At 49.3% G+C, this 18564-nt stretch overlaps 6 protein-coding genes across 6 annotated transcripts; 4 read left to right on the top strand and 2 right to left on the bottom strand.

Moving 5' to 3' along the window:
• Window positions 1-141: 141 nt before the first annotated feature.
• On the top strand, window positions 142-2311 carry GGI43DRAFT_107382 (NDT80/PhoG-like DNA-binding family protein). Its single transcript, XM_083198858.1, has 4 exons — window positions 142-531; window positions 652-1567; window positions 1670-2037; window positions 2101-2311. The coding sequence occupies exons 1-4, from the start codon at window positions 392-394 to the stop codon at window positions 2216-2218; spliced, it is 1542 nt and encodes a 513-aa protein (XP_083058594.1). The 5' UTR covers window positions 142-391; the 3' UTR covers window positions 2219-2311.
• On the top strand, window positions 2312-2849 carry GGI43DRAFT_107477 (uncharacterized protein). Its single transcript, XM_083198860.1, has 2 exons — window positions 2312-2625; window positions 2680-2849. Exons 1-2 carry the CDS (start codon window positions 2404-2406, stop codon window positions 2725-2727), a joined length of 270 nt encoding a protein of 89 aa, XP_083058593.1. The 5' UTR covers window positions 2312-2403; the 3' UTR covers window positions 2728-2849.
• Window positions 2850-4940: 2091 nt separating this feature from the next.
• On the bottom strand, window positions 4941-7174 carry GGI43DRAFT_410215 (glucosamine-6-phosphate deaminase). Its single transcript, XM_083206599.1, has 3 exons — window positions 6293-7174; window positions 5646-6224; window positions 4941-5579 (listed from the first exon to the last, which is right to left on the bottom strand). Exons 1-3 carry the CDS (start codon window positions 6470-6472, stop codon window positions 5268-5270), a joined length of 1071 nt encoding a protein of 356 aa, XP_083058592.1. The 5' UTR covers window positions 6473-7174; the 3' UTR covers window positions 4941-5267.
• Window positions 7175-11202: 4028 nt separating this feature from the next.
• Window positions 11203-13221, top strand: GGI43DRAFT_107306 (hexokinase family protein). The gene is made up of 3 exons (XM_083198856.1): window positions 11203-11992; window positions 12075-12647; window positions 12716-13221. The coding sequence occupies exons 1-3, from the start codon at window positions 11415-11417 to the stop codon at window positions 13158-13160; spliced, it is 1596 nt and encodes a 531-aa protein (XP_083058591.1). The 5' UTR covers window positions 11203-11414; the 3' UTR covers window positions 13161-13221.
• An 878-nt stretch (window positions 13222-14099) lies between these two features.
• On the top strand, window positions 14100-17634 carry GGI43DRAFT_410212 (BRCT domain-containing protein). The gene is made up of 4 exons (XM_083206598.1): window positions 14100-14492; window positions 14559-14992; window positions 15069-16488; window positions 16609-17634. Exons 1-4 carry the CDS (start codon window positions 14409-14411, stop codon window positions 17221-17223), a joined length of 2553 nt encoding a protein of 850 aa, XP_083058590.1. The 5' UTR covers window positions 14100-14408; the 3' UTR covers window positions 17224-17634.
• On the bottom strand, window positions 17436-18110 carry GGI43DRAFT_385709 (ESCRT-II subunit protein VPS25; the record flags this gene model as incomplete). The annotated part of the gene is made up of 2 exons (XM_083203693.1): window positions 17436-17548; window positions 17612-18110. The coding sequence occupies 2 exons, from the start codon at window positions 18108-18110 to the stop codon at window positions 17436-17438; spliced, it is 612 nt and encodes a 203-aa protein (XP_083058589.1).
• Window positions 18111-18564: the final 454 nt, after the last annotated feature.

The following is an 18564-nucleotide window of genomic DNA, read 5'->3' as shown; positions in this document are numbered from 1 at the left end:
CCCGTACCTGTACCTGTGCGGCACAGGCCATCAGCACGGCTCAGCAGGACAAGGCAAGGCTCTGTTTCGGTCCTATCGGGACGGCTGTCCCGTGCCTGGAACCCCATATCTTCCCATTTTCCATTTGCTCTGCATCCGCGCTGCATCTGTCCTCGAGAACTGTAACTGCACCAATCAGTCCCTCCGCAAGCGAGGGGCGTCATCGTCGTTAGTTGCTGACTTGCTTCTTTTTGCGAGACGCAGAATTCAGGCCTCTCTGGGTGCCTCTTCGTCTTTCCGCACTTGATTTCCTTCATCTTCTCCCAACCGCTGGCCGCGACCGCTGCAGACACGACACTGCGCCGAACCCAGTGTGCCTCGATGCCGAAGTGGTGCTGGGCTGGATGATGCCATGGCTGCCTTCAACTCCATGCCGGCGATGCCCACTGCCTCTGCAGTGCCCAGCGATGCGATGGGATTAAATCACGGTCCCCCTCAGTCCATGAACATTGACTCGTTTGATCCCGAGCTCAACTTTCACGAATCTCTGCTGTATGTGCTGTCTCCTCGCTCCCTGGCCTCGGCTCTAGCCAGAACCGTTTCATTATTCATTTCCCCCCTCCTCCACCCCTTATGGGATATTCGCCACTGACTCCTCAGCAACACGTATAGCGATGGCAGTGCGCTACCACCTCTCCCTTTTACGCCCTCATATGAATTCGAAAACTTCGTCACAACTTTTGAAGATCCATTTTCTTACTCGTCTCGCCCGTTCGAGCCCATCACCAACCAGGATGTCGCGATTGACGAGTCATCTCCCCAGGAGCTGGACAACAAGCTCTTGGGATTCTCTGATCCGATTATGCACGCGAGCATAGTGGATGAAGCGGGTACTTTTACCGATCTGGACATGACGGCCGAGCTCTACGGCATGTTCTTTGTCGCCGAGGATGTGTTTGGCGGGGAAAATTCAGGTCGACCTTTGGAGTTGACGTGTTATCGTCGCAATCTGTGGCAGTGCTCTGGACAGATTACCTTACCACGGACCTTGAACAATGTCATCGACGAACAAGGCCAGCATATCGCCATCACGGAGCTGTCTGCGTCCATAACAGGCGTAGAATCGATTGAAGGAAAACCCGCCGAGATCATCTCGATCCCATGGAAAGGCGCAAACCCTCAGCTAGAAGAGACAAAGGTCGCGGGCCCTCCTCCTAGCATGACCCTAGATCTAAGCATTGGCCGAGAAATTGATGCCAATAGAGTCTCCTTACCTATATCCTGGAAGAGATTGCAGTTTAAGCATGCCACGGCCAACAACGGCCGGCGGAAGGGGCTGCAACAGCATTACTTAGTGCAGATCAACCTGCTGGGCAAGACCAAGACGGGAGATATTATCAAGATCGCCGAGATACAATCTGGTCCAGTCATTGTTCGTGGACGAAGCCCCCGCAATTTCGATAGCAGAAAGGACGTACACCTCACCAGCGACAAGAAGGTGGAGAGGAGAAACACAAACAGTACAGATAATCCTACACCAAAGACAGAGCGGGACAACCTGCTTGCTTCCTTGCCCAAATACCCATCTGTAAGTGACAATTCTATAACACGTGAATGCTTCTTTCCTATATAAACGATACTGTGATACACCTTCTTGCTACAATAAAGGCTGACCTTTGATGTTTTCCAGTCAAATGGAAGCGAATGGGCTACTCCACAGCCTGTGTCTCAACCCAACCAGAGCCCGCACCCAGCGAAGCGGATGGCTCTTTCTCCTACAGTTTCTCTCCCGCCAGTTCCGGCCTGGACGGTGGACAACCCCACGGGGAAGAATCTTCCTCCGGGCCACCGAAACTCATTCTCACGGCCGCCCAATCCCACGGCCCCTATTACGCTCTCTCTATCAGAAGACGAAAAGAGTCCCAACAGGTCAAGCGCTGAGCTTCAGAGCCCGCAGCTGTCCAAGGCTTATCCAGCGAATGGCCAAAATGCCAGCAACAGTCCAGCTGAAGAGGCAGATCCACTCTACGAATACTTTCCTTTGAGCGTGGATGATTGGTAAGTTCTGAAGATGTCCAAATCCGCTCATTCTACAACAAGAAACTAACGCAGCACCTTTAGGATGCCGCCAGTAGATGCTGTTTATAGGCCGCACATTGTTCATCATACGATCGCTCCGCCAGAGTTCAAGGCTCAGCAGATAAGCCGTAAAGTCAAGCGTTACTTTACCGCTGATTAGAGATCTCGGTGCTCGGCTACGCATTGCACTCTCGAGAAGCGAGTGCTCACCAATTATGGTGAATTTTTCATTCACTGGGAACATGTTTTTAACGAAATCACGACGCCTCCATCCAACGGATCGCAGCGTTTCATTGTATCATATAGTGCGATTTTTCCCTTCTTGTCTGCCGTTAAGGAACTCGTATGTATTCGAGGGATGTTATTTGTTTGGTTTTATCAGGTCGTGGGCTTTTTTTTTTTATTCAACCATTATGCGACGACATGACTGGGACAGCAGGGACTTTTATACCCAGGGGCTCTTTCTGGTTCTTGTGCTTTTTTATTCGGTTCTATTGTCATTTATTCGATATTGTGGAGGCTGTCGTAGTTTTCAATCGTGAGGGAGAACAAAATAAATGTAAAATCATTCGTTGAAAGTTATTGGATATTGGCTTTCACATTCGTTAAAAGATAATGTACCTACCTATCGTTGATAGACCGGTCATATATCACCAAGCAACTCTATGAGTGCACTGTTCGCAATAGCTGAGAGTAGCCCCTAGCACTCATAACTAGAGGGAGAATCATAAAATTCCGTTATAATATTCGAATAGATCGTTTCGCTGGAGGTAGGGAAATGATGATATCTAAATATCGTTTGTGTCCTGTGTATAAGTGGCTAAAAACATGATAATGACATGAAAGCAAAAGAAAAGGGAAGGGGAACAAAGAGGTCGTAGAGGAATGAAAGGTGACATGCAGATGCAAATTTTATATAAGAGCACCTGACGACAAAGCCCTCAAAATCACACCATTACCATGTCTTGTCCACAAGGGTAGCCGATCACGCCAGGGGAAAAGGAATGAAATATTGAAAGGCAGAACAAGGCGTAGAAAGGCAAGGGAGGCGTAACAGGAACATGATGAAAAACGAAGTACATGAATCGTGTAGAAAAAGACATGCTCACATGCGATGAAACGTAGCCGTCGCCTAAGAAAATTTAACTTGGAAATCGGCGGTACTAGCGGTCCAATTTTTTCTTCAGCGTGCCTTAGCTCCCGGCCAGCATCTCGGGCAGTTAATGGATGCATCCGTGCCTCGGACAGTTGCATCTTTATTTTTGTGTATATTCCATATGAAATATTTACTCTTTTGTTTTCCCTTTGCCCTTGTGCCTGCGCTAATATCGGCATCGGGAGATTGAGAAATGGCATGATCCGAGAATGCCTGCCATGGCAGGGTAGTAGCTATAGATGCACGTGGACTTTTTCGTGTTCGGCATGGTTGGAGAGAAGTAACAAGACTGGGGTGAAACAAAAAAAAAAAAAAAAAAAAAAAAAGAGAAGATGAAATGAAAGACTGGAATAGCATGTCTGTATCGTTGCTTGCGTGTCGTACTGCAGATGAGATAGATGACTGCTTACTTACATGTGGGCATTTGCGCGTTCTGGTTCGCCAACGGATTGGCAGCCATCCTAGCGCTTCATCCTAATGCTACTACAACTACACGCGTAATGGGGATCGTTAAGTTTTAGAGTCGTATTGACAAAGTTTTCCGCAATATAGCATTCCTTTCTTTGCGAAAAGAAGAAAACAATATTTTTTTCCCTTAACCGAATGGTTGGCTGTAGTTGCAATCGTAACCCTTCATAGCCGCTGCGGCACCAGCAGTAGTAGGATGATGATCATCTCGTCTCGGATGGACGGCAAAGGGTCACCGTATCCACAATTCGGAGCCTTGTATCAGGGCGTATGGCTCGGCATATCTCGCTAGGGCGGACATCATTCTATTAGCTGAAAGAAGCAGACCAACCGAGATCGATATCCGCAGAGGTGGAAAGAATGAGCAGATGACGAGAAGACGATGTGTGGATTTGTAAATGCAGACAAGTAACGTAGCAACGTGTCGTCCATTCTGAGTGAAACTTTGACTGGATGGTGGAACTGTTCCAGGCCACGAACAATTTAGAAAAAATCACGACATTTTTTTAAGATATTGGCTGTCTTTTACAGCTACCCTATGCCCATAGGGTAGAGCATGTTGGCGTGATTCTGTTCGGCATTGGCCAATACATACGCACGCCTAAGATATCGAAGGACGGGAATAAGAGAGGTCCGCAAAGCAAGGTAGGCCTACGTGAACGTATTTTCGGCCCCCATCGTCCAAAATTCCGTCTGCATACGTAGAGAGGATGAAGAATTTTCAAATACACTCAAAATACCACCGTCTATGTTCATTTATTCAGCTTCTAAGTGTACGCTCTCTTGCCACATATCTTAGGCCTAGCACAAGGAGTAATATGAATGGGGGAATATTGCCTTTGACGTACCCTACATAGAGTTATCTGTTATCTGCTTTAGCACAAAAAGAAATTAAGCTTGTATTCATCGTCTCTCTCTCGGAACTGCATTCCGTATTTCCATCGCAGCAGCAACCCGGAATGGAGGGGAGGGGCGATTTCTTCCATCGCTTCTTTACTAGTTCTATGATTACTGATGGGCGGCTAAGACATAATAGCATGACATACACCAAAATTCCAGTCTCTCTCAACCGTTTCACATCAGCGGTGTTCTTCTTTTACTCTATTTTGATACAAAGTACCTTAAAAGTATTTCCGTATTGACTGAACTCTGCATATGCATGACGTGCATGTCTCGTCCGTCAGGCAAAAGTCCATCATGCACTCCACCCTAGAGCTCAATGACGATAAATGTTTGAGGCGAAAAGAAAAAAATCAGTACACATACACACATACACACATACACACATACACGCACAAAAAAAGAGAGAGAGAAATCATTTCGTCATTAATGACATGTTTGGTATTTACAATTTTTTTCTAATTCTTTTTTGCTAACCCTTTTTTGTATTTTTCTTTGTAGTCATTCTGCATGGTATACAAATACATCATTTCAATACTCCTAATTCATACCCAAAAAATAACGTCTAAGGTTCCTATGTGTCATGGAAGAAAACGAGAGAATAATAATAGAGAGAAAAAAAGCGAGAGCCAACCCAATTCTATAACTCCATGGAATGTCTTATTCCGTCCTTGTTTTGTCATGTCTAAGCGGTAATGGCGCTCTGAACAGCCTGCTGCTCAGGGTTGGGAGTCAGCCTATCGGTGAGGTGGGGCTCAGGGATGCGGGAGGCCATGCGGTCCGGCACCAGATCCGGCGACACCGAGCGGATGGGGTACTCGGTAGCCGGGGTAGCCCGGAGGAGGCGAGAAGTGGTGGGCTGAGGAGCGTGGATAGTGGGAGAAGAAACCTCATCAACAGTGGTCTGGGGGATGGGACCATTGCCGGTGCGGACCTTGGAGGGCAGGATCTGCTCGAATCCAGCCTCCTGGGCAACCTTTTCAATACTCTTAAAGTACTATAAAGTTAAAGTTAGTATATGAAGCTTATGCCGTATGACGTTGTATAGCATTCTCTTGCTTACCTTGACGGTCTTAACCTTGAGCTCGGCAGTGGCATCCTCATCCACCACAATCATGGGGTGAGGGTGAAGCTGCAGGCTGGACAGGGTCCACATGTGGTTGACACCCTCCTCGATACACTTCTGCAGAGCAAGAGACTTGCGCTGGCCCAGGATGATGACAACAACCTCTCGGGCCTCAAGGACGGTCTGGACACCAACAGTCAGGGCCATGCGAGGCACCTTGCTGATGTCGTGGTCAAAGAAGCGGGAGTTGGCAAGAATGGTGTCATAGGCAAGAGTCTTGACACGGGTACGGCTGGCCAAGCTGGAGCCGGGCTCGTTGAAGGCAATGTGGCCGTCCTCGCCGATACCAGCAAGGAACAGGTCAATGCCGCCAGCCTTCTTAATGGCATCTTCATAGGCGACGCACTCGGCCTCCAGATTGGGGGCATTGCCGTTGAGAATGTGAACGTTGGAAGGGTGGATGTTTACGTGGGAGAAGAAGTGCTTCCACATGAAGGTGTGGTAGGACTCGGCATGGTCGCGGGGGATGCCCACGTACTCATCCATGTTGAAGGTGATGACATTCTCAAAAGAGACCTAATACGATTCATCACCATTAGATACTTTGCTGGATATGAAAGTGAGATATCGCGCTTTTTGCTTACCAGGCCGGCCTTGTACTTCTGCACCAAGACCTTGTAAACGCCTAGAGGGCTGGAGCCAGTGGGCAGACCGAGAACGAAAGGGTTCTCGGCGCTGGGGTGGAAGGTGTTGATACGGTTGATGATGTAGTTGGCGACATAGTCGCTGGCACCATCGGAATCGTCACGAATGATCAAACGCATTGTGAAGGTTGTGAGAGAAGAGGATTAGTGTGGGGGATAGAGATAAGAGGCAAAAAGATGTATGAGAGAGATATTGGATATACAGCCCCGGAAGTTCGGAGAGAGAGGGAAGTGGGAGTGAGGTGATGGGAAGAGGATGATATCACAAGAAAGATAGTGAAGTAATACTCTTTGATTTCTTCACAGAGAGAGAAAAAGAAAAGGAAAGAAACTTTTTTCAGGAAGAGCAGGAAATCGGCTCAATGGCTTAAGAGCCCAGCTTGTATGAGGGGAGGAGGGGCCCTTGGACTGCAACTTTGGGCAACGAAACGCACCCCCCCAGGTTCCTGAATCGGAAGAGGCGCTTAGACACAATGAGTGACATAACGAGAACCTGCGCTGCTACGAGCTACCTAGTGGCTACGACTGCTACCTGCGGCTGTCCCCAGACGCCACGAGCAACGATGGAAAAGTTGCTCCGTTAAGCAAAAAACGGGACGGAGCCTGCGGGAAGGCAAAAGGTGACGACCATGTACTGCACTAACATGAAACCTAAGATCGAAAGTTGCAGCGGCACGACTAGCCAGTAGTGCGTGCAGAAGCCTCTAGAGGGATCCCATGTGAGCTGTTCCGAGAATGCTAGTGGGCCGGAGGCAATGGGCAATGATGGGCGTCTGGGCCTTTCAGGTGTGTAGGAGTTAGCAATAGAGATTTTTTTTTTGCCTTGTGGTTTCGATGGAACGTCACTGCATGCTTCCATCGGTTGCGCGCGCCACTCTGAGGGGTCCCCGTCAACTAACACAGACAGTCGCTCCAACGGGCTGGTGGGACAGTTGGAGAATTCCAGTGCCAGGCCGGCGTCTGCTCCACTGCGGCGTGTCTCGATGGGGTCTCTTGAGCAATCATATGTCCAGAAAAAGCTTATGTACACTCCGTTACCTCTAAGGGAAACCGTTCGTTGCATTGCGCATGGAAACGGAGGAGACTGCTAGTATATGGTGACGTATAATACGGGTATCGTTTTGGCTTGTAAGCAACTCATGGTCCCTGTCTTATGCCAAGGCAGCCAATCACCAAGCTGGACTGCAGATGGAGCAGAGCAGAGTGTAATATTTACTATTGCTCCGTACTCCGTCGTGGATCTCTTTCAGCATCAAAGGTCTCATGTCTCATCAAAAGTGGCAACTGCCTTGGCCGGATCGGCAGTTCGTGACAGGCGATGTCTATACTCTCTAGGAAAATGGCGAAGTGGCCTAAGCGACTACATGCAAGGTGGTAGCAGTAAGATGGCATCAGATAGAGAGGGCCAGCCTCTTCTGGCCTCTTAGCGGCTCCATCCGAGCCCGGCGAAATGATGTTGATACAGCCTTGTTGCTGGCTTGTGCATCTCATTCGTCTCTTACCACGACAGATGGCTCCCGCAATTGCTTCAACGTTCCAGAGATATCGACTCCCCGGCCCTGGCACCCTACCGAATATTCCATATTAGCCAGTCGTTTATGATTGTGACCCTAGGCCGTCGTGCGACTCGTCTCCTGTTTGCCAATTGCTTTGCATGTGGTTACTCCATCGTGGCGCCAACGGTCATCTCATCATCGCGAGCCCTCGTCACATTGATACCCGCCGCGACTCGCGTATTCTATTCCTCTCTCTAATGTCCAATATTTCACCGTTGTTGTATGGACATGTCATGTATCACCGCTGAGACCCAGAAGCAACATTGATGTCCGTAACGTGAATCGTAACACAGGGATCGATGATGGGGGCCGTTATATTGGCGCGTAATACGATCGAGACTTGTCGTTGGTTTGCACTTCTGCGACGCCGACTGGGCTCTAGATCCAGCCAGGCTAGAATTCATTTGAGCTCTGAACTAGTGACTGCATTTGTTAGCCAAGACGGTACACAACGATATGATACTCGTACGTACAAGTATAATGTCATTGTCGCCAACGGTTTTGCCCAGACATGCCAGTACGAGTAAGCGCTTTCATGGGCACCCGTGGACGAGGGTTAAGCGATCTTATGAATGCACAGATGGCCTCGGACATAATACATTGCTACTCTGCACGTTCGGACTATACTATTATAGTAGGAGCAATTACGATAGACGCGCTTATCTGTGGCACACCATGCCCAAATACCCAAAGTGTAGTGGTATTTAGGGCAGTTAGATGAAGTGGCATCTTGCATTCTATCTAGCACAAGTCCCTTTATCTCGCTATCTCTACGCATAAATGAAGAGACAGGGCTGCTCCGGCCCTGCAGCGACAGTATAGGAAGGCGTTTGCCAGAATAAAGTTGGAGTGTTTCGAGATCGAGGCTTAGCGCCTGCACCGTGGTCTGTGAGAGAGAGTTAGCTCATTGATGCTATTACCACTTTCTGTTGTTGGCCTTAGAAGCCGCATATTGGTAGACTAGGAGATGATCACGAGCGCGAGTCGACGGAGAATCCTGCTTGATCCATGGCACAACTATTGATACGAAGTAATCCATCTCTTCACCGCACGGGGCACTCAACCCCAGAGAACTGCTGACTACTAGTATGCTACTGCGATATAGAGCACTATTTACCCGTCTACACCTGTCGGTGGGCGATAACCTCCCACCGTGGCGTTTTCTCGCGGGGTTGAATCTGGGTTGCTAGCATCATGACAGCTTCAATATCTCTTGGCTGACCCCCAAAGAGAGCTCTCTAGATGGGGGGAAACTTGGCCCAGGCCATTGGCATAGCGCACAATCAGATAAAATGGCTTACTACTGAGCACTAGAGGTAATAGTTGATAATTCGGGGACTCAATTTGGAGACTGCAAGAATTATTGGAGAGCAGTTGGAGAGCGCGCGCAACCTACGGGGCCCTTTGCGCCACAGAGAGATTTGCGGCTTAGCGGTGCCACCCAACGCAGCGTAGCACGACGATGGAGCGGCTGAGCGATGGCATGGCAGTTCGGATTAGGATGCCCAGGAAATAGCGCGCGTGGGCTCGTCGACTTCTATAATCATCACTGAGGCACTGTAGATTGCACACTATCGCCGCGATATAGACTACGTTTGAGGATTGTCGTATGTAGTATCAAGCTGTCATGCATACACATAGCCGTGGCATGTACCAGGTACCGCTTGCTCCGGCAGGGATGCGTATCATTTAGACTACTGGCTATCGGGTACCTGGTACTCCCGAAGTAGGTAAATAGCATTAAGATTCTTCGTATTCGTAGGGGGGAGCACATCAAATGACCGCCGCAGCCTTGTTGCATCAAACAACGACGTGCTTGCAGTATATTCATGGCCATGTTTGGGCATGCAATTTCAATTCCAGCCAACAGGTTACCACCTCCACAATCGCTGGACCCAATGGCAAAATTTCCCGGCCAGCTGGCAGGGCCCCCCCTGTCCATCCCGCTCCTTAGTCGCCGTCAAACCTCCACGCTACCAGCGCTCCACCGCAACGTTACAACACCAAAAACCTCTTCACCACTTCGACTGGTTTTTTTCTGGAGCTCTTCCAACAACGATTGTGCTTTGCCTTTGCCGCTGGCCTTTGCAAGATGAGGCGCCACTCCAGCTGCCCACCATCGCTGGCTCTCCACCCGCTAGCGACCGTCCCCCTGGACTCTCGCTCGGCGCGCCCCTGGTTCTGATTCAGTTGCAGCAGAGAAGGCCTCCTTTCTTCGAGACCCCTTCGACCGGCAATCTTGGCGCAGCTGGCTGGTCGCATGCGCTGCTGTGCCAAATACGGGGGAAAAATGGAGTACATGCGCTGCTGCGCTGTTCACTTGCTTCGTATTGCTGCTTTGCCATTGCAATGCCATACTGCTGCTAGCATTGCTGGCTTCTCACTCCGGCCGCCGATGTGACCCCCATCCCACACATTGTTTTCTGGCTTTTTTCTTCTCCTCTACTGGTTTCTTCTTTAACCTCTGCTCTTTTGCACTCAATCTAGCTATCCTCTAGCCAATCGACGGCTCCACCTTGCCGTGCGACGTTGATTATTCTGGGGCCTGTGCATGGCGGCGAAAAAAGAAGCTCTCTCGGCAGTCTTCTCCCCAAAGTGATAGCCCACCGCAGAGCTCCATCCGGCACCTCGGATCAACCCTCTCGTCGCGCAACGCGGACTAGGCCCTGTAACCTTTGGACACACACGCCTTTTGCTGACTGACCTGTTACCTGCCTGGCATACATTACATTGGCAAGGACCGCTAGCCGTCGAGCTGGTTACCTGCCTAGGGCTCTGCGTCTCTCACCTCACCTTGTTGTGGCTGTCCGAGCCCTGCCATTCGCTGGCCCGTCTAAGCAAGCAAGCATCCCGCGTTCCATGCCACATCCATATCCATAGCCGTCGGACTACAAGTATACGTGCTATTACTGGCAGCACTACTGCGGCTGCTAGTGGTACCTACCATCTGGACGGAGTACGCCGTATCCAACGCTCGACTCGGCCGGACAACTGCATCTCTTTTTCCCCATACGACCCTCTCTCGACCCTCTTTCCTTCTCCCCATTCCCAGCTGTGAGGTGGCCGTCGCCCGAGATTGCATCAGCACGGGGCAGGTTCCATTTCCTCTTCCATCACCGCTGCCTTGGAGCCTCTTCTGCCCTCCCTTTCTGCCCTCTTGGTCGCCTCTGCTGCCCCAGGTCCATCAGTCCCGCGTCCAGCGTCGTGCCTGTCGATCGTGGCTTGCCTTGTGCTCTACCACTTGTCCTCCTACGACGTCGCTTTCTCATCCTTGCGAGGCATAGTACACTTTTTCGGCGCTTCTTTTGCCGCGATCCTACCACCACCACCGTCTCACCCTCGTTTACCTGGAGACTCTCTTACTTTCTTTATTACCTAAAGCTGGATACTCCTTTATATCAGCCTCATATCGCCCTAGTCTGATCCTAGATCCTATTTCTTTCGATCCCTTCTTCCTTTTTATATCCTTCTACTCCCGGTATATGTTTGTTTAATCCAGTTCAGCAATGACACAATTCCGGAAAGCATTCATGGCCGCCATTGTGAAGAGCTTGCTGCGAGGCAAGACCCTGATACAGGCCATCCTATCCTTTTGGTTATCGGGAAACAAGAAGAGCAAGGAGACCGGCAAACAGAAGAAGACTCTCCAGCAGTTCCTAAAGGATGCCGAGGCCGCCCTCGTCGGCCCCATCAGCGGCGATGGCCTGCAAGAGCTGTCCGTCAAGTTAAAAGAGCAAATTCTCGACGCACTCCAGGCAGATGTGCAGTGCATGCTTCCCTCATACAGCCACCAGCTACCAGTGGGCTCCGAATGTGGACAGTTTTTGGCCCTGGATGTGGGCGGATCGACGCTGCGAGTTGCCTTGGTCGAATTACGAGGACGGGAAAAGGGTTCTGAAAATGCCACTGAGATTGTGAGCATGCAAAATTACCGCATCACCAAGGAGATTAAGGATTTGGAGGGAATGGCCTTTTTTGAGTGGATGGCTGCACGCATTACTGAGACGATCCAAACCACTCTCAACAGAGAGCACAGCGCTGAAAAGCCGCTGCCGATTTCGTTGGCATGGAGCTTTCCTATCGAGTATGTATTCCTATTTTCAACCTATCTCTGTTTCCTATTTTACCTCTATCCGTATTTGTACTCAAAACTAACGAGAAAAAAGGCAAACTTCCCTAGGCGGTGGCAAGCTTGCAGCCATGGGCAAAGGCTTTTTGGCCGATATTGGTCTTGTTGGACAAGACTTGGGAGACATCGTTAAGACCGCATGCAAAAATCAGAATCTCAACGTCGAGCTGAGGGCGATCCTAAACGACTCGAGTGCCTGCCTCCTGTCCCGAGCTTACTCCCACTCCTCGACCCGATTTGGCCTCATCTTGGGTACTGGTGTCAACATCGCTGCCTACTTGCCCGTCTCATCCATCAGCCGATCAAAATTCGGCGAGAGACCAGCGGGTTGGTTTGATGAAGCATCTCACGTCATCGTTAACACGGAGCTCGGCATGTTTGGGTCCAAAATCCTACCGTTGACTCGATGGGACCGCCAGCTCTGTAAGGAGCACCCTAGACCCGACTTCCAGCCCTTAGAGTACATGACTAGCGGCATGTACCTCGGCGAGATTGTCCGGTTGATCTTGGTGGATGCTATCCAGACGACTGGCCTTCTGGGTGGCGTCGTCCCACCTTCCCTGACTGAGCTTTACTCCTTGGGTACCGAAACCATTTCCACGATCGAGGGGTAAGTTTCCATTCCAATATCATGATAACCTTTGATCTGCAACCGAAATAACTAACATTTTGTCTTAGTGACACCACTACCGACTTATCACAGGCCATCAGCTTATTCTCTGAGAAGCACCCTTCATCCCATGCTCCTAGCGTCATTGATATGAGCGCTATCAAGGCAATTGCGTCCTTCGTTTCGGTACGGTCAAGCGCGCTGATCGCTGCCGCTCTTTATGCCCTTTGGGATATCCGCCAAGAGGGCGATCAAAAGTTGCTCTCGACTCTCCCTGAATCATCTCCTATTCGAACCATGGTTGAAGAGGACCTTAACATGGAGAAGACTACCGTCGCGTTCAACGGCAGTGTCATCGAGCAGTACCCTGGATACTTGGCTAGCTGCCAACGATACATCAGCGAGTTACTAGAAAGTAAAACATCTAGCGAACACAAGTCAATTGAGCTTGTTTCTGCCAAAGAGAGCTCATTAACAGGAGCTGCTGTGGCACTGGCTTGCTTGGACTCATAGGAGGAGAGATAAAAGCAAACCAACAAAGAACGGCATCATAAACTTCTTTTTACGTCTTCGTCTAAGAGAAACTTTTTGAGCATATGGTTGTGTGCAAGGTAATGATACCTGGGTTGATGCGTTATGTTTTATTTATTATTATTTTTGGGATATACGGGGTATGCGTGGGTGGTGCATACGTAGAGGCGCAGGTTTCAGCATTGCTTCTTTCTCTGGCGCTTTTGCCTGTTTTTTTCTTCAGCTCTTCTTCTTTTTCTTTCTCGGTTGTTGTTTTCATTCCTTGTAATTTTCTCATCTTTTCTCTTCATGTCTTATTTGTTTTGTTGGCGATGGTTATAGGCTTGGAGCATTTGGTGGTGCGCTGCTGCAAAGAGCGAATGTTGCGTCATGTAGATTCAAACAGCAACAGGTTGTATATAAGCATTGTATGTCTTGGATCAAAAGAAAAAAAGCGTTACACTCCTTAAAAATCTATAATTTACCGTATTATACTTTTTTATTTTGTTTTTATGACGAGTGAATATCGTGATCTCACCCACACATTCAACGTCAGTTCTATTTTAAGATGTCATGTGGTATTGGAGAGATATCTCATGTAGAAAGAAGGAAAATGTTCCTATGCACCTGCTGTCTATTGTCTATGTATTAAGTAAAGATCTTGAATCTTGACAATCTATTCCGATTATAATTCAGATGATGCCACCACTACAGGATGTAGGATTGCGGCAGGGATTGGGATCTGAATCGTAAGATGTTTCTGCCCTGATGTTCGTCCTGGAGCGCTTAATAAGACATCTTAGAAAGCAGCTACAAGTACTAGGTACGGCGGGGCATAAAATGTTAGTTGCTCCCCATGTTCGCGTGTCGCAAGTATCGATACCTTCGTCTTGTCCCTCCATAGGCTTATCAAACAAGTCCAAGTACTCCCCATACAGTCATGTGACAGCCTGCCTACTTCGCGTAAAGAGCCCGAGGAGCGCGTCTGGCCACAAACAAAGAAAGAGCTAAGGCAGCGTGCCGTACCTGCCTCTGGCTACGTCAAGATTCACGCTTATCCTTTTTTTTTTCTGATGCGCTCAGCTCCCTTTTTCTTTGTCCAGATTGCAACTTGAAAGTTGCTTTTCACATACGACGGATACTGAAACGAAACGGGAAAGAGTTTTGAGAGCTACCATATAACACCTGCGCAACAGTTATAAATTTGCAAAGACTTGGCTCGTGTCATTGGAGCTACCGCATCCTTCCACCATGGCTGATGCCGCCGGCATATTCAGCGAATGCGCCATCGCATTCGTGCCCAGCGCTTCGTTACCTCCAAAGCTAATTAGCAGTGTACGTGCTCTATCTACAATTTCAAGACAATGAGAGCCTTTCGCATCTAACCCTTGATCTCTCCAGCTCCAAGCTATTCTGACAGAACACGGTGCCACGGCGGTCGACTATCGACGTGATGGATCCCTCCCGATTGAACGAGTCTCACACATCATCTCCAACACAATTGATTTCCCTCAATATGTCGAGTCACAGGCGTTTATGATCCCCGTTGTGTCAACACAGTGGATCACAGTCTCAATATCTCGACGGAGGCAAGCTCAAGTACGGCCATTTTCGCCTGACCCCCGCATGATCTTCTCAGAAGTCATGGTTACATGTGCGGATCTGCCACAGATGGACAAGGAGAGCATCCTAGGAGCAACCATGGCGCTGGGTGGACAAGAGTCCAAGGATGTAGGCAAGTTGACGACACACATCTGTGCGCTGTCCATGAGCCACCCCAAGGTTGTGATTGCGCTGGAGAAGAACTGGAAGGGCAAAATTGTATTGCCACACTGGTAAGCATCTACATCACTTGGCAGATTTTCATTTTCATTCTTTCGTATGAATCTAATGTTAACGCATTTTGCTCAGGTTTGACGATTGCTTCAAGCTGGGAAAGAGAATCGACGAAGGACCCTACCTTCTTCCCGACCCCGAGATTCTGAAAAAAGGTCCCGACGAAGACCTCGATATTCCATCTAATAATAACCTGGTCGGAGCATCATCAGCCAATCCCGAGTTTATATCTCTATCCGATGGAACCTCTGCCAGACCACCCGTTACTGTCTTCCAAGACAAGAAAATCTTGCTCGGCGCGGATCTTAAAATCACCGCCCGTCTTGAAAATGCCTTGAAGGATATCATCATTTATGGCGGCGGCCGGCTGGTGCAAGATGTCGATGACTGCGACACGTTGATCTGCCAGTATCGGGATGGCGAGCAGTACGTGCGAGCCTCTCAATCGTGCAAGGAAGTTGGCAATTTATCTTGGCTCTATTTCCTCATTGCTCATAATGACTGGACGTCGCCCCTACGGCGATTGCTTCATTATCCCATTCCCAAGAATGGTATCCCGGGCTTCAAGGATATGCGCATCACAGTGTCTAACTATGGTGGTGAGGCACGTATATATCTTGAGAACCTCATCAAGGCTTGTGGTGCTGAGTTCACCAAGACGATGAAGGCGGACAACACCCATCTCATTACAGCTCGCAATTCTAGCGAGAAGTGCAAGGCTGCTCCTGAATGGGGTATCACTGTTGTCAACCATCTCTGGATTGAAGAGAGCTACGCGAAGTGCGAGATCCAGCCGGTCAATGTAAAGAAGTATAATCACTTCCCCATTCGGACAAACTTGGGCGAAATCATTGGGCAAACCTATTTTAATGAGTCCAAGCTGAGAGATTTATATTACCCCGGAGGCGAGGAATCTATGTCACCGAGAGCCAAAAGGAAGAGAAAGATTCTCGAGGCCGCAGAAGACAATGCATATTCACATGGTCCCATGGAGGGCGTTGTGATTGGTGAAGTCCCACAGGAAGAGGACCCCGATGCTATGGATGAAGACAACAGCGAGGAGGATAGCATTCCATCGGCGGTAGCAGCAAAGAAGGCGCAGCCCAGCAAGTCTCTCGTAACGCCCAAAAGAGCCCGACCCGCAGTCGCAGGCAAAGAAAATGAGACGCCTGCATCCTTGTCTACTGGTGGACGTAGTGCTAAAACAAAGGCTATGGATAGGCTCTCATTAATCGCTCCAGATATCGCTCTCTATGAAAAGGAGAAGAAGAGAAATACCAAGCCTGGAGCTCCTTTCGGTGGCAAGCTAGCTGCGAAATTAACAGAGAAGGAGAACATCAACACAAAGTCTTCAACAAGCCATAAAGATGACGATGACGATGAGGATCGGCCGGCCAAGAAGTCGAGACCATCTCTGCCTGGCGTTGAGATGCGCATTATCCTAACAGGATTTACTAGATGGGTGGGCAGTCAGATTAAAGAAGATCAAGATCGAGTGAGTTCCGAATGTTTTGCCTTTGTTAAGCTCTTTTATCTATCCCTTCCTTTCTAGCCCTTCTTTTTGAATTGAATTTACCACACCATTAAAGCACGCTGGCTAATTATATATCTACAGCGAAAACTCCGCGATCTTGGTATTCAGATTGTCCAGGAAGGTCAACCTTGTGACTATCTGGCGGCACCGCATGTTGTAAGAACTGTCAAGTTCCTGTGCGCCCTAGCGCGCGGACCGACTGTCATATCTTCAACGTTTATCGAGAAGACTCTCGAGACGGGCAAGCTTCAAGATGTGGAAGACTTTATCCTCAAAGATACCGAGGCCGAAGCCAAGTACGACGTTAATCTCGAAAAGTCTGTTGCCAGAGCCAAGGCTCACCGCGGCAAACTGCTTCGAAGCATTCCTATATACTGCACTGATAAGATCAGAAACGGACCCGAGAGCTATCGCACTATTGCAGAAGCCAACGGTGCCATGTTCATGATCTATCGTGCGCGAAGCGGAACGACTATCAAGCCAACCACCGCGGAGGAAGACGGGTTTGCACCTCCTGAACCAGTTTATTTGCTGAGTGGCGTTACCCCGGAAGAAAAGCAGCTATGGAAACGCTTCAAGGAGATGGCAGAAAATGGCCACATGGAGCCGAGGGTGGTATCACCGGACTGGCTTCTCGATGTGGCAATGGCGCAGCAGGTGCGGTTTGATAAGAAGTTTCTGCTCGAGGCAGAGTAAGGCGCCGATTTGTTTGTAAGATTCAGTGGTCGCATTTTGTTATGACGCATGTATATAACGGAGTTTGGGAAGGAAACATGAGGCGGTGTTGGAGGGACAAATTAGTTGATGGTGGCCCTTGTGCATGGTTACGGTGGTAATATGTCGGACTGCAGTTTTGCAGCATTTCGCTTTGTACTTGTTTTTAGTTAATAGAGATGGAGGGGACTGCCTCAGAAGAATTTGACACCAAGAGAATCTTCCGAGCCGAAGATTTGGGCTTTGCCTCGTTTGACGAGGATGTTGAGGGCTTTCATGAGTACGCCGTTGTCCATTCCGTGGAATTCTGTAGCATCTCGTTTTAGAGCTTTTTCATTTTCAGTATGTATAGTCCAATGTAGCAACATACCTGTCCCTCGAGTGTTCTCTCCCTCTGTCAGCTCATATACGGTCAACACGCTTCCCTTCTGCGCCGTCTCGTCCACATAGGCCTCTATCAGGGCAGCCCACTCTTGCGGCTTGCGCCAGTATATCAATACCACGTCCCCAGCAGCCACCGCCGCAGCCCCCGTAGAAGAAGAATCGCCATTGCTATTACTGCTACTACCAGCGTCACCAGGCTGGAGATACTCTGCCCGGCCGTCCTTGCGCATAAAGTCGATGACCTCGCGGATATCGGGCGGGGCGAGGCGGCGATCGAGCGTGCGGTTGAAGAAGAGTTCCGAGTCGGCGGCCGCGGAGAGGGCGAGGCGGAAGATGCGGTGGTGGCGGGCGTAGGCGAGGACGAGGGAGGACCATTTGGTGAGCTGGGAGTGGTGGATGGTGAGGTTGGGCTGGCGGGTGAAGAAGGCGGGGAAGAAGTATTCGCGGGGGAAGGGGAAGTCTGTGGCTGTGGCGGTGGTGGCCATTGTGTCTGTGATGATGGGAGTGAGAAAAAAAAGAGAGGGGGGGAGAGTATGAGAAGAAGTTTGAGGTTGAGGTGAAGTGAAGATTGGCTTTGGTTGGTTTGGAGGGGAAATCGTAAGGTTGCGGGTTAAGGGTCCCCTGGCGCTGGGCGGGATGACGTTGTGCCACGTGGGGTCCGTAGCTGTAGCTGTTGGTGAGGTACCTGGAACCAAACGGTACTTTTGATGTTGGAGCAGAGAATGATACAACTTCTTCTGAGCTACTATCAGAAAATACAAACAAAGAGTCGATTCTGTATAAATTCTCAAATATGATAGAAAGAAGAAGAAAAATAGAAATAAAGAAATGTTAGAGTATCGATTCCCAATAGGTAGCTCCTAGAATCAGTGATGTACAGGGGGGACATCCTGTATAGAAAGAGCAGCGAGTCAGTTGTTTTAAATAGATGGGCTTTGT

The sequence above is a fragment of the Trichoderma evansii genome (genome assembly GCF_050947405.1).
Source record: "Trichoderma evansii strain SZMC 28006 chromosome Unknown GGI43scaffold_16, whole genome shotgun sequence".
NCBI lineage: Eukaryota > Fungi > Ascomycota > Sordariomycetes > Hypocreales > Hypocreaceae > Trichoderma > Trichoderma evansii.
This window is presented reverse-complemented; position numbering and strand designations above follow the sequence as displayed.